This window comes from Triticum dicoccoides, chromosome 6A (assembly GCF_002162155.2).
Source record: "Triticum dicoccoides isolate Atlit2015 ecotype Zavitan chromosome 6A, WEW_v2.0, whole genome shotgun sequence".
NCBI lineage: Eukaryota > Viridiplantae > Streptophyta > Magnoliopsida > Poales > Poaceae > Triticum > Triticum dicoccoides.
In genome coordinates, this window is record NC_041390.1 from 103,497,699 (window position 1) to 103,512,876 (window position 15,178).

Sequence of the window (15,178 nt, forward strand, 5' to 3'; positions counted from 1 at the left end):
GGCCGCCAATAAAGGGGAGTCAAATCTACAATCTTCGCTCTATCTGCCAAGTAATAGGGAAGAAAACACTATGTACAACTATAACTATGTTTTACTTGATATGAACAATTTGCCTGATTTTTAAAAGACATCTTATCTGCTAAGTAATTGTTTGGAAACCGTTTTGGACAACAATGAACAATATTTCACTCTTATATGGAAGTTTGATTTTCAACCTAGACGCCGCTCAAACTCACAAAAAACACAAGCTTAAGGTTTAACTCTTTTTTAGGGATCATGTTCTGACCTTTATAAAGTCATGATAAATAAAAATCATAGCATTGACATATTTGGATGGCTATAAGCCACGATAATGTGTTGTGGTGGCAAGGCACTAGGGAGCCCGTTCTTTCAAACAGTAATTACAGTACATACATAAAAAATCTTAAAATAAGTGTACGTGTGCAGATACATGTCTACTATGTGTGTATTAAAATTTCTTCAGCATTTATTTACATTTACACACACACAAAAATAGACACACAGTTCAAAATGGACTTATATTTTGGCCGAATTTTTGTCTTTTTTGTTTAGCCTACAAATAATTTTATTATTTACTAAAACTTTACAAATACCCAGAGATATATCTTGACAGTCTTTAAAAAAATACATTTCTTTTTACAAAATATCGGGCTGCAAGAAGCCCATGAGCTGAACCTTCGCATGTGACTAAGGCATCACTGATAAGATGTGACAAGCGTATCCATTAGTTTCTCCATCCCCTACCACAGCAGTGAACAGAACCATGGAAAGAGGATGCTTTTGACACAACCTTTTTTTGTCTCAAAATATGGATCAATATCATCATTAAATTTATTTCCAAGCCACATTGGTAACAAAGCTTTATCTAATGGGTAGGTTGTGCCAGCCGCCACGCTCCACGTTCGTAAAGTGATGATTTTTCGCTAATCGTGACACGCATGTGATGGTTTTATGCATTTTACTCCTTTCTCGCTCACATGTCGATTTGGTAAGTGGATTGGTTCACAGGCCATGGGGGAGCTTCACTAGGGCATTTTTTTTTCTTGAGGAATCACTAGGGCAAACCTGGGCCGTCGTCCCCAGCAAAAAGGAAACAAAGTTACCCACAACACGGCAGCCCATAACTAATACGGCCCACTAGGGCAAACCTGGACTGAGAGGGGAGCAGCCAAAAAAAAGAGATGGGAGCAGCCAAAAAAAAAAAAAAGCAGCGACCGACCAGCTCTGTTCTCGCGCGGACTTGGCGTTGGCGAGCGGCGTGGGTGGGCGGGGGCAGATGCGTTCCGGCGTGGGGGGTGGCGGGCCACCGGCCGCGGGCGCCCGTAATCCAGACCGTCGGACGGCCAGAGGCATCAACGCCTCGTCGCGGCCGCGCTCAGGCATCAGGCGACGCCGGCGCCGCGCGCGGTGAGCCAGTGAGCAGCAAGAGCAGTCTACCACTCTACCCTCCCTCTCCCCGTTTCTAATCTTATCCAATTCAGTTCCAGTTTCCCACTGCATCTTAATTTGTTGGGGAAATTTCTAATTAGGGCAGAGATTTTGCGGTGAATAGGTTTGTGGTTTACAGCCTATAGAGTATAGAACCGAACCCAGCGATGCTTATGGGGAACACTATTGATCCATTTTACAGAAGAAATAGAGGTGATTGTGAGAGAAGCTAATGAACCAGCATTGACTGAATGCCCAGCCTCCTCAAAAGCATGCGTAATAAAGCTATTTGTTGCTCCAGTATGGACATCAAAGTCATGAACATGATAATGCAACAAAACCATGCGTGGACTTATTGAATCAGCAAGGCAATTTGGGACTTGTCGTAGCAGTGGGCAACAAGAGGGATACAGAAAGAAACCAGCCGAGGATGAAAGTCCCAGCTGCAGGCTTGCCGCTGTTAAAGTGGCTTGCATCACAATCTTGTTCTTTTAGTGTAGTCGTATGATTTGGTATCCGAAAAAAGTTGCAGCTTCGTGCCTCCTGAGGTTTCTTTCAATCTCCGCCGCTGTTCACAGGCGGTTCTTTCTAGCACGCATTGTGACTTGTTGTTATCTTTAATTTTTAATAACTGTTAGTACAAGAATAAGAAATGTTGCAGCTTCTTTTTCAATCACATTTTAACAGCATAACGACAGGTATATGAAAAATGAGTCAATATTCATGCAATAATAAATTAATAATGGTTGAACCACTCGGTCGTTCCAGGTGAAGAAAATACCCAAGACATTCTCATCGCTGGAGCATTACTTGGATTCGTTTGCTGAGCCATTGGTCGAGGAAGTCCACGCGGACTTCCTCTCTTCGTTCGAGGGTTACCACCAAGCACCATTCCTTCAGGTAACCAGGGTTCAGAAGCTCGACCATGGCGAGAAGTCCTCGGCCTTCTTCTTCTGTTTTCTAGCTGCCAGGAGAACATCGTACACTCCCGTCAAGGACGACATCGTCGCCATCTCCTCCTCGAGGAAGGGCAAGCACCCGTCATCCTACGTCTTGGGTTCGGTCTGCAAGAGCTGGGAAGACGACGAGGATTTCCCAGCTGACTGCTTCATCGTCAGGCTGTCGACAGCTGTTCCGCCCGTGGAGGTCGACGCCGGAACAAACAGACCCGTGGCGCCGTTGTTCGTCTCATTTCTCATGAACACCAAGACGTACAATCGCATTTGGACGTGCCTTCAGCTGGGGAAGACGAGCGGTCGGAAGAGAGTGAGCGATGCCGGTCTCGTGGATGCCATCTGGAGATACAGCGCCTCGAAGGTAGACTCTTCTTATGCAGCGTGCTATATATCATTCTTTGTCACTGGCTTAATTACTTGTAAATTTCACTTTTCCACATGAAGGCAGTGGAAAACGACTCCGGGTCCCAGTCATCTCATCGGTCAGCTGCCGCCGCCGACCTTGGGCTCGACAGGTTCAGGCTTAACGAGTCGCAGCTGAACGCAGTAGAGGACTCCGTTGCAGCAATGGGGAGCCCTTCTCCTTCCCTGAAGCTGATATGGGGGCCTCCAGGGACCGGCAAAACCAAGACCATCAGCACCATACTCTGGGCGATGCTGCTCAGGGGGCACCGGACGCTTACTTGTGCTCCGACCAACACCGCGGTGCTGGAGGTCGCGTCTCGAGTTGTCCAGCTTGTCCGGGAGTTCTCGAATGGCGGCAGCGGCGGCTGCTTCCTCAGTGACATCGTTCTGCTGGGAAACAATGAGAAGATGAAGGTAGATGCCAGCCACGAGCTCTCTGCGGTGTTCCTTGACTGTCGTGTCGAGCGGCTTTCCCAATGCTTCTCGCCAAATGGAGGCTGGGCGCACTGCTTGCGTTCGCTGATGGGTTTTCTTGTGGAGCCTGTGAGCAAATACCAGCTGTACACCGACAAAATTACCAAGGACCGTGAGGAGGAGGAGAAGAAGAGGAACATCTCATCAAATGTACTAGATAAGAAGAACAAAAATGTTGCAAGATGCAATAAAGGGAATGGCCATGAAAAGGATAGATGCAATAATGAAGGAGACGTGCAAGTGTTTATTACCCTGTCATTCAAGGATTTTGTGAGAGCCACTCACAAGGAACTCGCTCACAACTTGTGCCACTGCATCGAGACATTGCAGAATGATTTCCCAAGGGACCCTACGCCGGCGCCGAATTTCTGGTGCATGTCCGATGTGGTAGAAGCAACAAGAGTTCTCGGTGCGCTGCTAGACGCCGGTGCCGGCGACAGACACGAGGCATGGGTGAGCGATGTCGGCGATGCCTGCAACCCGTGCTCTGTGAGCAGCGATCCTCCATGCGAGGAATGCAGATTCAGGAAAGCGAGGTCACTCTGTCTCGAACAACTGGAGTATCTGCGCAACAATCTGAAGCTCCCCGGCTACTACGACAAGCGACCGATTGAAACCTACCTGCTGAAGAGAGCCAAGAGTATCCTGTGCACTGTTTCCACTTCTTTCAGGCTGTATAACGTACTGCCCACGGATAACCACAAACCTGTTGGCGGGCAAGGACAACAGCAACGCAAAGAACCCGAGATCTTCCCACCTCTGGAGCTGTTGGTCGTCGACGAGGCCGCGCAGCTCAAGGAGTGCGAGGCCATGATCCCGCTGCAGCTGCCTTGTATAAGGCATGCTGTTTCCATCGGGGATGAGCGCCAGCTACCTGCTCTCGTCAAGAGCAAAGTATGATCTCTGAAGCCAGTTCACTCACTAGTTAGTACTGTAGTTACTAGTACTAGAGTAGACTTGACTAATAAGACCCTTTGCTTGCGAAATGGTCGTTGCAGATATCCGAGAATGCGGATTTCGGAAGAAGCATCTTCGAGAGGCTGATCTCGCTAGGCTGCCGCAAGCACCTCCTCGACACCCAGTACAGGATGCATCCGGAGATAAGCAGGTTCCCTGTCTGGAGGTTTTATGACGGCAAGGTAGGTGACGGCCCCAACGTCGTCTCCAAGAGCCACCGGCGCCGCCTCTTGAGAGGCAACATGTTTGGGCCCTACTCGTTCATCAACGTGCGTGGGGGGCGCGAGAGCAGTGAGGAGCATAGCCGGAGCCCCAAAAACACCATCGAGATCGCCGTCGTCTCGCTGATAGTGGAGAGACTGTTCCGAGGTCTGTCATATGTACAAGCGGACATACAATGCTGGCCTTTGTTTGTGGCATAACTTTTTCTCTTTATTTCTTTACGCCTCATCACAGAGTCGTCTTCTTCGGGAACAAGGCTATCCGTTGGCATCCTGTCGCCGTACAACGCTCAGGTGAGAGCGTTCCAGGAGAAGTTGGAGAAACCATACGGTTGCCGCGATGGTTTCTCTCTCAAGATAAAGTCGGTGGACGGGTTCCAGGGCGGGGAGGAAGATGTCATCATCATATCCACGGTGAGGAGCAACGAGGATGGCGCCGTCGGGTTCCTCAGGGACGCAAAGCGTACCAATGTGGCTCTCACCAGGGCCAAGTAAGCCAAACATTTAATTACCTTGTGGTCATGTGTTGTTATGTAGTACCATGAGTCTATGACTGCCTTGGATGAACTGTGTGGTTTTGTTTTGGTCCGCAGGCATTGCTTGTGGGTGATTGGCAACGCGACGACTCTGTCGAAGAACAGGTCTGTCTGGCAGGACATTGTGTATGGTTCTCAGAGACGACGGCGCTTTTTCCATGCTAGCAGTGACAAAGGTCTGCTAGACGCAATACAGGCGGCAACTACTGAGCTTGATGCCGCCGATAATCTGCACAAGATGGAGTCCTTGCAGTGCGCGGCATGATCCAGAGGTACATACTGTGGAATAAGTTCTCTGAAGCATGTTGTCGGCCTACGGTCGCAGGAGGCTGAAAGCTTCTGGCTTCCAAAGTTGGGTGGCAAAAAGGAGTAGAAGTAGAAACTAAGCTTGTGGTACTAACTTGTTCTGATTACAAAGACCCAGGAAGGATCGTTGTTCGATCGTGAGATAATTTGAAGTTTGGAAGGCGGACATCATATATCTTCGATGCGGGCGGCTCAAAGTTGAAACCGTGCCTGAGGAAGAACGGTTTAACCGTTGTAAACGATCACTTCTATTCGTTGTGAATGAACGGCCATGCCTGCCTGCAAACTTGTATATATAGCTCTCGTGGAAAAGATACCGTGATTGTTTGCTTTGGCCTTTGGGCAAAGCATCAGCATCGGGCTAAAGCCGGGGATGCCTTTGGGTGAAAGGTGTCAAGGTTGGCCACGCGTGGGCCTTCAAAAGCTTTGTGTTTAGTCTATGTTTGGTGCAGGTTTGGTCGTCGTGGGTTTTGGAAGAGCGTCAAGATGCATGCAAAAGATGGGACCATAGTTGGCAGACTTTGAACGAGCTTTGCCAAGGATGGATCTCTGTCGCTCTCGTGTGGTTCATTTTCTTGGATCTGATGTGCTTTAGTTCATTTTTATTTATCAGTAAAGCCAGATCGTCTTCTGATGAACACTTTGTTGGTCTTGCTCTAATCCACTTTGGTGCCATTCCTTCGGTGTAAAAAGCCTATGCAGCAAGGTTTTTTTGTTGTTGCTAATATTGTAGCAAGAATTTTCGAGCCAATCACTGGTTCATGACACTAATGACATGAACAGCATAATGGATTCCTCGAACACATATAATAAGGTAATCTAAAACCATAAATAAACAACATGAGAGCGGTAAAAATGTAGGAAACGTGCTCCCTCTTTCCCATAATATAGGAGCGTTTTTGACAATGCGGTGTAACGGAGGGAGTAGTTTTTTGGATTGTTTTGAAGCCGCGAGTTGTACCATCATTGCTACGGGCCAAGTAATAGTAGGAGGCAAAGGCAACTGTTATTGTCAAATGGTTCCAAACAGCGCAGCAAGCAAACACAGAAGAGACAGCGCAAGAGGCCACCCGTTGCAATCAGACCGCCCAAACACAACAGCAGCACAAGCACAGCAAGCAAGTCCAAAATTCAAAATAACGTGGCAGCACGGTGAAACACCTCATTTTTACAGATCAATTGACCATGCAATTTGTGTTCAGCATCAGTCACGGTGAGTCGGTGACCACGGGCCAGCATGATGACCAAGAAGTTGACCGGCGGAGGAGGGCTTGCAACCAAGAACCAACCAACGGCACGGCAGGGCACGCGCACGCCCGCACCGCAGGCCATCATGGTCAGAATCGTCACACCGTCGTCACCTTTCAGCGTACTACTAGTGCCCTCCCACTCGCCCCCCACTCCGCCAAAAGTCCACCCTTTCCCTCCCTCCCTCCCTCGGCCCCTCCCACGCCCGCCGCCCCGCCCCGCGCCCAAACGCCCGCCCGCCCGCCATAAAGCAGGCCTCCCGGGCCTCGCCGCGCGCCCAACGCACCCAACGCCTCCCCCCGTCCCCCACGCCCACGCCGACCCAATGCACCCCGTCGAGCAGGCGCGCCGCGGTGCGACCGCCGTTGCCGCGTAGGGTCTGGTCAGGTGGCGGCAGGACTGGCCGACCGGAGGCCCGCCCCCCATGCCGTGCGCGCGGGCCGAGGACGCGCTCCCCTCCGCCGCCGCCGACATGGTCTCCGCCGCCCTGATCCAGAAGGCGGCCGGCGGCGGCGCCCGGAGGCCCGCCGAGCCAGGCCGCGCGCTGCAGCGCACGCCGCACGTGTCCGCGGGGGACGTCGACGCGCCGGCGCCGGCGGCCAGCTGCTCCGGGGTGAGTTCCTGCTCCGTACTGTCAAGTCACGACCCACAGAAATCATGCTCCTATTATTTCTAAATTTAAATGTCCGGATTATTGAGCCATAGCGTGGTTGGGAAAAGCCTAGATTCTTGGTGGAGAAAGGCGAGATTTTAGCACCTAACGCCGCGAACCAGATCAAATCGCTGTCCCTTTGCGGGTGCCGTCGCGCCGAGGGCGCCGTACAGGGGGGCAACGTCCTTGTCCCGGATGGAGTCCCTCGCCTCGTCTGTCCCCACTCCCAACTAAATCACCACCGCAGGCTGTGCGGTCAACCGGCAATCTTGTTGCTTAGTGCTCACTTGACCTCTGTCTCCAAGATTGGATGCATCAATAAAGTAGTTTAATAGCATTATCTTGACTGAATTGCTTTGGTCTGTTCTTGTTGTAGGATGATGGCAAGGGCAACCGCGGCGGGAGGAGAGAGGAGAGCCGCAGGGGCAGGACGCGGAGCTACCGCTCGGAGCTCGAGCAGGAAGTGTGTGATTACTCTTCTTGTCGCTGGTTATATGTCGTTTTTCGACGGTTCGATGTAATGTTATGTCGGTGCCTGGATTCGGTGTTTGTTCTTATCCGGTAAGTGGAACCGTGCAGGTCAAGAAACTGCAGAGGCAGCTCGAGAAAGAGATCGAGTTGCACGTGGCGCTGGCGGAGGCCGTCACGCAGAATGCGCCGCCGCCTGCATTGAATTCTTCTGCCAAGATCCCACCTGAGGTGCAGGAGCTATTTATACTACACTGTCATTTACTAGAAAGTCAATGTGCATTCACTAATCTTGTTTTAACCTTCCATCATGTGTAGACACAGGAGCTACTAGTTAACATTGCCTCCCTGGAGGGTGCCGTTTCGAACCTCGAAAAGGAGTTAAATGATCTGTATTACCAGCTTTGTCATGAAAGGAATGAACGGCTACTTGCCCAAAATAACCCAGGAGGCTTGCCATCTGCGTCCTCAGATGACCGCTCGCTGTCAACTTGCACGTGTACATGGGAAGAAGTAAGTATTATTATCTGACAAAATATCTCCTTGGGGTGCATTATTCCTGATACAGGAGTGTTGTTGACGGTTTCTTGATTATATTTCTCATCAGCACATATCATCATTGAGGGATTTGAAGTTTGGAGGATCCGAGTCAATGAGATCAATGCAACAAGATTTACTCACAGAACTTGATTATGACCAGGATCTTGGAGAAGAATCCGAAGATAGACAAATGGTTTCCCTAAATAGGCTGCTCGAGAAACACCGAGATGTCTCTTTAAATGGACTGTTGGAAAAGCACCGGGACGAAGAGGTCCTTTTCATGTTTATGCATAACAGCCTATTCGTGTATTTGTCATAGATATTAGTATATTGAAGCTTAATTTATGTTTCTGCAGATGCAAGGGTCATGCTCGGTGGAAAATCAAGGCAAAGAAGATGAAAAGATCGATGATTTATCATTTGAACAGTCCATTCAAAAATTAACTAGCATGAAAGCAGGAAATCTTTGGAACTATCCAAATCAGCTATCAGAGGAGATGGTGCGCTGCATGAGAAACATTTTCCTCCGTTTATCTGAATCCTCCAAGATATCTGGGAAGGCATCTTCTGATTGTTCATCTTCCTCAGCGGAGCGTCTATCTGGTTCTACACTGGCATCCTTCTCAGATTCATCCATATTACCCTCAATGCTACGGAGCTCTTCGGTTGACTCCTATCACAATGATGAGATGATGAATAAAGCCAGAAACTTTGACCCGTATAAAGTTAATGGAAAGGGAACCCGAAGAGACATCGGAAACTACTGTTCAGCAGCTGAAGTATCTTGGATGTCGGTTGGAAAGGAGCAACTTGAATATGCATCTGAAGCTCTAAAAAAGTTCAGGTTTGCTGCTGCAACCTCGGCCAAAGCTAACAACAATCCTACTCTAGATATTTTGCGTACTTACAAATGTCATATATGTGGAACTGTTAGCGTCGGATCAACATTTCTAATTGTGTTGCCCCAATTGAATCTACAAATAACTGAACTGAGGGAAGGATAGGATACTCCCATGTAATCTTTAGTTGCTGGAAACAATCAAACTAAGTAATTTTTTCTTTGAATTGGGCTGCTTGTCATCATTTTTAGCACCACAAGGTATCACGATGCATGAAAACATCTTTTTCGTGTCAAATTTTCCCAATTGGTGTTATTTCTGCCTATAAGCCCATTATTCTGGAGCAACTTTTAGTTCTTACTATTTATTATGAATGTATTTAGTAATTCGTGTATCATTCTCATTGGTTTGCAGATTTCTCGTGGAGCAGCTATCAAAAGTTAACCCTGATTGTTTGAACTCTGATGAGCGGCTAGCCTTTTGGATTAACTTGTATAATGCGCTAATAATGCATGTAAGTACAAATTGTTACTTACGAGGCTGTTTTTACGGGCATGGATTGTATTTGAAAAGAAAAATAAGTCCACTCAGTTCTGCTGTATTTCCATTCCACATCTTTCTTCATAAAAAGCCTTAATTTTCTTTAACTTTCTATCACTTGCTTATTGAACCTCGTGCACTAACAATTCTGTACTGGCATCTACCAGTCATACCTCGCATATGGAGTTCCCCGGAATGACATCAAGCTTTTCTCTCTGATGCAAAAGGTTTGTCGAGTCTCTGTTCCCAGTTGAACAAATACATGTCATCTTTCTTCAGTGAGGCAGTTGGTTAAAGTGAGTTGGTGATGCAGGCCTGTTACACAGTTGGTGGGCAGTCGTTCAGTGCAGCTGAAATAGAGTTTGTGATACTAAAGATGAAGACTCCGGTGCATCGGCCCCAACTTGTATAACTCTTTTCTTAATCCATTTTGTTTTGCCCCTAGTTTTATTATAACCTCTTATTGTTTTCCCTGCCTGTTTGTAGTCTTTGATGTTGGCTCTTCAGAAGTTCAAAATTTCTGAGGGGCACAAGAAGTATTCGATCGATCAAGCTGAGCCCCTTCTGCTGTTTGGTCTGAGTTGTGGAATGTTCTCTTCACCAGCTGTAAGTACATTAAGAGACTGTCATAATTTCCTGGAAATACACGTATATTGTTACACAATGCTTGTTTATTCAAACCTTGCTCACACGCCTTTTTAACGTACTATCTAGGATATTTGAACATGTACACTGTCATAACCAATTATAAGAATCATAAAGTATAATCTATCTTGCCCTCTGTGTGTGTATATTCTAGTAATATTTATGTTATTGAGGTGATGATGATCTGCTGTCATACAGGTAAGAATCTTCACGGCAGCAAATGTCAGGAATGAGCTTCTGGAGTCACTGAGAGACTACATCCAAGCGTCTGTCGGCATAAGTGACCGAGGGAAACTACTGATCCCAAAGTTACTGCAGAGCTATGCCAAGGGGGCCGTCGAAGACTCCCTGTTCACGGACTGGATCTGCCATCACCTCTCGCCTGAGCAAGTTGCAACCATCCGAGAGTATTCCTCTCAGAGGAGGCAGCGGCTTCTCGGGGCACGCAGTTTCACCGTGGTCGCGTTCGACTCGAAATTCCGGTACCTGTTCTTGCCTGACAGCAGTGGCTCCCAGAAGCCACAACACAGAACAGGCTCCCTAGGCTGATCCTGCCAGCTGGTATGTTTGGGCCACAGAATTCATTCTTTGCAGACTGGAAAATGTGATGGCTAGTTGTATATGGTGTACATTTTTTGGGAGGAAATTATACAACACAGCAGAGCTCAGAAACCGCTTCGGTGAAGATATTTCATCTGCGAAGTTGGATTATCTCTACCAAGATCGCGGCGAAAGGAAGATGTTTTGGATCTCATGGTGTTTGGCGCTGCGTTTCATACCAGGGATACCGTTTTGGTCTTTCTTTTCTCAAATATATACTTTTTTCTCTTTTGTAAAGTTGTTTTTGTCTGGGTTGATTGGTTTGTAAGTTGTGCACTAATAAACTGGGTGGTGCCATATATTGTGAGAGGGTTATCTTTTTTGCACTGAAATGTGGCCATAGCTGGAAAAAAATTATTGCGGATGCGCTGATATTTAGATTCATGCAGAGCATAAACAACATTAAATAAATCATGTTAAGCGATTCACAATGTCAATAACTTGTGAACTGGATGTTGACTTGAAACTTAAATATAGTGGAAGTACTTTGTTTAGAACAAATATATACATGTGGTTTACATGTATCCAGTACAAATTATTTAAGAATGTGCAAAAATGTTCGAACAATTATCTGAATCTCTCGCTGCCATTCCAGCCTGATGCTGTTGCTGACTCCTATATCCATGGACGCAAAGCTAAATAAAGAACCACCTGAATCATTACCATGTGCTGTGAAGGTTAATTTGTATAAACGGATTTCCTCTTGCAAGATGAGCAACCACAAATGCCTCCATACTATAATTATGTAGACTCAGAAGAAAGTGCAAGTTTTTGTTAATGGTGACATCTTCATCAGCCTTGCATTCCAGCAGCTCCCTCCCTTAGTCTGCCTCTGGACAAAGGGTTAAAGGCAAAGCTTGAACGGCGCCATGAATGCCCTGAGTTTCATATCTCCATCTGGATCATCAAAGGCTTTAAAGAACATAAATGCACCAGCAAACGAATAATCAGTCCACGAGTAACCAGCGACAGCATGCTACTACTGTCACAAGAATATGATGCCATTACATTCTAAAGAAATCTCAGCTTCCAGCTGCAAAAGACATCTACATGTAACTGAAAACAAATGAAGCTTCAGTGAGAGTTGAGAGGCCACAGTTATCATACGGCAGATCACAGAAGTTGTCAGCACAGATATGCCAGAGCCCGTCCGAACAGGTCCAGATGCCAGGCCAGAAGTCAGCTAGGAAGACTATATGGACAACTTAACATGCAAATCAAAATAATCTAGCAAGAAAAAGAACAGAATAAGCTATTTCTGAAAGCGCATCGGCTATGTTTGCATTGCAGTATAGACCAGATACTAATTCTGCAACTGTAACAGCTTTGTTTGCACTCTACTGTAGACTGTCTTATATCTGTGTGAACGTATCAGTTTTTTTGCACTGCAAGTGAAACACCAAATTCCAGTCTTAAATTGCCCGACAATTTCCTTGAAGAGGCCAGAACCAAGAACAAGACAAATGCGTCTGATAAAATTACAATTTTACCTTTGCCTCACGAGACAAATGCTGAAAATTCTGGAATTAAAGTAAACATAAATAAGAGTACAATGCACTTTATGTGTACAGAAATATAAACAGTTCTCACTTCCCTGTGTACATAAATATAAACAGCAAAGGCCACAATACAAGTTTGCTTTACAAATAAGTAGCTGCTAGCAAACAGAGACTGAAAGACACAACAAGCAATAATGCATCCTAGAATAGCTACCCTTCCCATGACTTTACCTCTATTTTCAGTCAACAGGAATTATGGAAGGGAAACAATAGAACGCAATGCAACATTTCAAGACTACCCGAGTTTAAGTTAATAGAACTCACCTGAAAACGAAATCCATTTAATCATACTTCAAAGAAGCCAAAGTAATGATAGAGCTCATAGGCAACACACCAAGAACCTCAAAATGTTATCATAGGCAACCTATATACAGAACTTCAGATTTACATAACAAGAGTGCAAATGCAGGTGTATCATTATAAAGTATTGGAGAAATATGGCAACATGTCATCACTTAAACAATCAGATCACAACTTTATGTAGGCATTCATCATCCCAAACTCACACACACTGTTGATTCAGTAGTACTCCCTCTGTAGTGATCTAAAAGGTCTTCTATTACTTTACAGAGGTAGTACCTTTATTTGAGTTGGCGATGTTAAGTAAGCAGTTTTGGAGTTGAGGATGGAAATTAGACTCTGGAAAGAGTTTAAGGGGACCACGGTAGACTTTCTTTGGGTAAAGAAGAACAGGTTCTAAATTACTCCCTCTGTAAACTAATATAAGAGCGTTTGGATTACTACTTTAGTGATCCAAACGCTCTTATATTAGTTTACGGAGGGAGTACTAGTTAGCAACAATGAATCATATGCTAAATGTGACTCTCAGATAAACCTCCTCCAAGTCAGCTCTGTTTACACTTGGGACATTCAGTTTCTAGAGATAAACACTACTAAATGGACAAACAGCCACTACAATGGATAGGCTACATCCTCGCCATAACGGACTTGACAACATTCAGTATTCTCGAGTACTCGTAGAACAGAGCAGATTGCTCGCCCTGTAAACCATCACGGTGGTGCCGGTTGCTGCCGGTAAGATTGTTGCATGGGCTGCCTCCAATTATCAAGTCAAAACCACCCAATCTTCTAGTCAATGACTCGATTGTATCATTAGTGAGAGTCTCCACGCCTGGAATCTCAATCAGACTGCCACCCGTTTGATTCTGATTCCACCAACCTCTGAAAATCCTCCTGTTCACTTCAGAAATCTCAACAGAAACCACTGTCTTCATGTGGACCCCAAGCTTGTGCAGGGCTACTTCTCCTCCCCCAATACCGGTGAATAAGGACAGCACATTTATACCATCAGGAAACATGTCCATCAACACTGACAAGTGATAAGCAACTGTATCCACTTGAAATGAGTTCCCAAGAGCTTTGTACCTCTCCATCTTGCAGACTCCCCTCGTGTGGTCTCTTGGGAAACCAAGTAGATACTCCATCTCATGGGGCTCCAAAGGCGCAACCTTGTTCTTTCCAATCCAGACAAGATTCCATTTCCTGCATTCATCCATGACATACTTCTGAACACTTAGAGATGGTAGACTGCCTGAGCTTGCAAGAGCATACTTGATCCGTTCTGTCAGCTTTGCACTTGCCACACTCGTCAGCAGGCAGTTTAGCTGCCTTCTTGGGTCCCAGGAAGGCCACCACTTTTCATAATCAGGGAAGGCCTCAAATATATTCTTTAGGGGGAGGGGAAGGAGAGGTGACCTGTTATCAATTGGTAGATTGTGTATATAACCTCGTTTCCTGGCAGCTGCACAAAGGTACTTAGAATCCACAAATTCTGGTTCGATGTCATACAAGGTTCTTGAAATAGTTCTCCATACGCCTCTAGGGGCTAAGGCCACATTCTCATAATAAAAGAAGGGGGGGTCCAACAGCTTGCTCTGAAAGCCTTCTCTTAACTGACCGTAGCCTGTCACCAGGCAGATTAAACCCGACCATTGGATTTGGAAGGGGCACTGGGTCGTCCTGGCTACCATCAAAAGGAGGTTGATTTCCTTGTGCTTCACCTCCATATCGTTTCCTCTTCTTACTGCTCTCTTCCACGAGTCTCACTTTCTTTCTCTGTCCAAAGGAATCAATGAAGCTGTTCGTAGCCTGCAAAATTACACAAATCAGTGTCCTTGCATCGAACTAGAAGGAAATGCGCGTCTTTGTCGTGCAAATGTGTTCCCAGGGCTATGAGTTAAAGGTCATTTATTTGTCTAAAGATTTCTTGTGGTAACAGTCCTTGTTTCTTTTTCCGGTATTGTGTAGCATGCAAGCGTAAATGGTTCTCTAATGGGCCTTCCTTTGTTTGCTGGGTGCTAACTTCCAGCTGAAAATATCTGTGTGGTGAAGAAGATGGGTGTTGACTGACAGATGGGGCTCAAGTTATCGATCTCATGATTGCACTAATTAGCTGATTGCATCGCAAACAGACTCCATATTACTGAGATATGTCAACTCTTTATTTTGATTTAGTGGGACAATACTGGCTGAATAACAGAGTAACGGACAAAAAAAAAATCCAAAACCTATTTCTTGAGAGTGGCAGTGACCTCTCTGCCTCAGATATCATGTTGGCTGTTTCACTCATACCAACGACTACTTAATAAACAAACCAACAAGGCAAATGTTTCACATATATCATCATACCTACTATCATACTAAATTATCGAGCTGGAGATATAGAATCATCTACCTCATCATCAGAACGATCAGAGTTGGACCCTCTCCCACCAGCAGCATCATTGTTGCCATCCCAATTCCTCGGAATCAAGATCGTCGTC

The 15,178-nt window shown here is 46.2% G+C and overlaps 2 protein-coding genes and 1 pseudogene across 2 annotated transcripts; 2 read left to right on the forward strand and 1 right to left on the reverse strand.

The window, feature by feature from the left end:
* The first annotated feature begins 1,202 nt into the window (after positions 1-1,202).
* Positions 1,203-5,921, forward strand: LOC119315713 (probable helicase MAGATAMA 3). The gene is made up of 6 exons (XM_037590227.1): positions 1,203-1,436; positions 2,218-2,766; positions 2,850-4,178; positions 4,283-4,610; positions 4,698-4,953; positions 5,056-5,921. Exons 1-6 carry the CDS (start codon positions 1,203-1,205, stop codon positions 5,261-5,263), a joined length of 2,904 nt encoding a protein of 967 aa, XP_037446124.1. The 3' UTR covers positions 5,264-5,921.
* A 933-nt stretch (positions 5,922-6,854) lies between these two features.
* Positions 6,855-11,162, forward strand: LOC119315305. Its single transcript, XM_037589961.1, has 11 exons — positions 6,855-7,165; positions 7,581-7,667; positions 7,784-7,903; positions 7,991-8,185; positions 8,280-8,483; positions 8,569-9,056; positions 9,466-9,565; positions 9,759-9,818; positions 9,905-9,997; positions 10,078-10,197; positions 10,435-11,162. Exons 1-11 carry the CDS (start codon positions 6,977-6,979, stop codon positions 10,783-10,785), a joined length of 2,007 nt encoding a protein of 668 aa, XP_037445858.1. The 5' UTR covers positions 6,855-6,976; the 3' UTR covers positions 10,786-11,162.
* Positions 11,163-13,205: 2,043 nt separating this feature from the next.
* LOC119315714 lies at positions 13,206-15,177 on the reverse strand (annotated as a pseudogene).
* Between the last annotated feature and the right edge of the window lies 1 nt (position 15,178).

Coding starts and splice junctions, on each gene's coding strand:
- LOC119315713 (XM_037590227.1), top strand. CDS start 1,203: ATGGGAGCAGCCAAAAAAAAAAAAAAGCAGCGACCGACCAGCTCTGTT. Junction 1,437..2,217: donor GCGCCGCGCGCGGTGAGCCA/GTGAGCAGCAAG, acceptor CGGTCGTTCCAG/GTGAAGAAAATACCCAAGAC. Junction 2,767..2,849: donor GGAGATACAGCGCCTCGAAG/GTAGACTCTTCT, acceptor TTCCACATGAAG/GCAGTGGAAAACGACTCCGG.
- LOC119315305 (XM_037589961.1), top strand. CDS start 6,977: ATGCCGTGCGCGCGGGCCGAGGACGCGCTCCCCTCCGCCGCCGCCGAC. Junction 7,668..7,783: donor GCTCGGAGCTCGAGCAGGAA/GTGTGTGATTAC, acceptor GGAACCGTGCAG/GTCAAGAAACTGCAGAGGCA. Junction 9,819..9,904: donor TTTTCTCTCTGATGCAAAAG/GTTTGTCGAGTC, acceptor TTGGTGATGCAG/GCCTGTTACACAGTTGGTGG.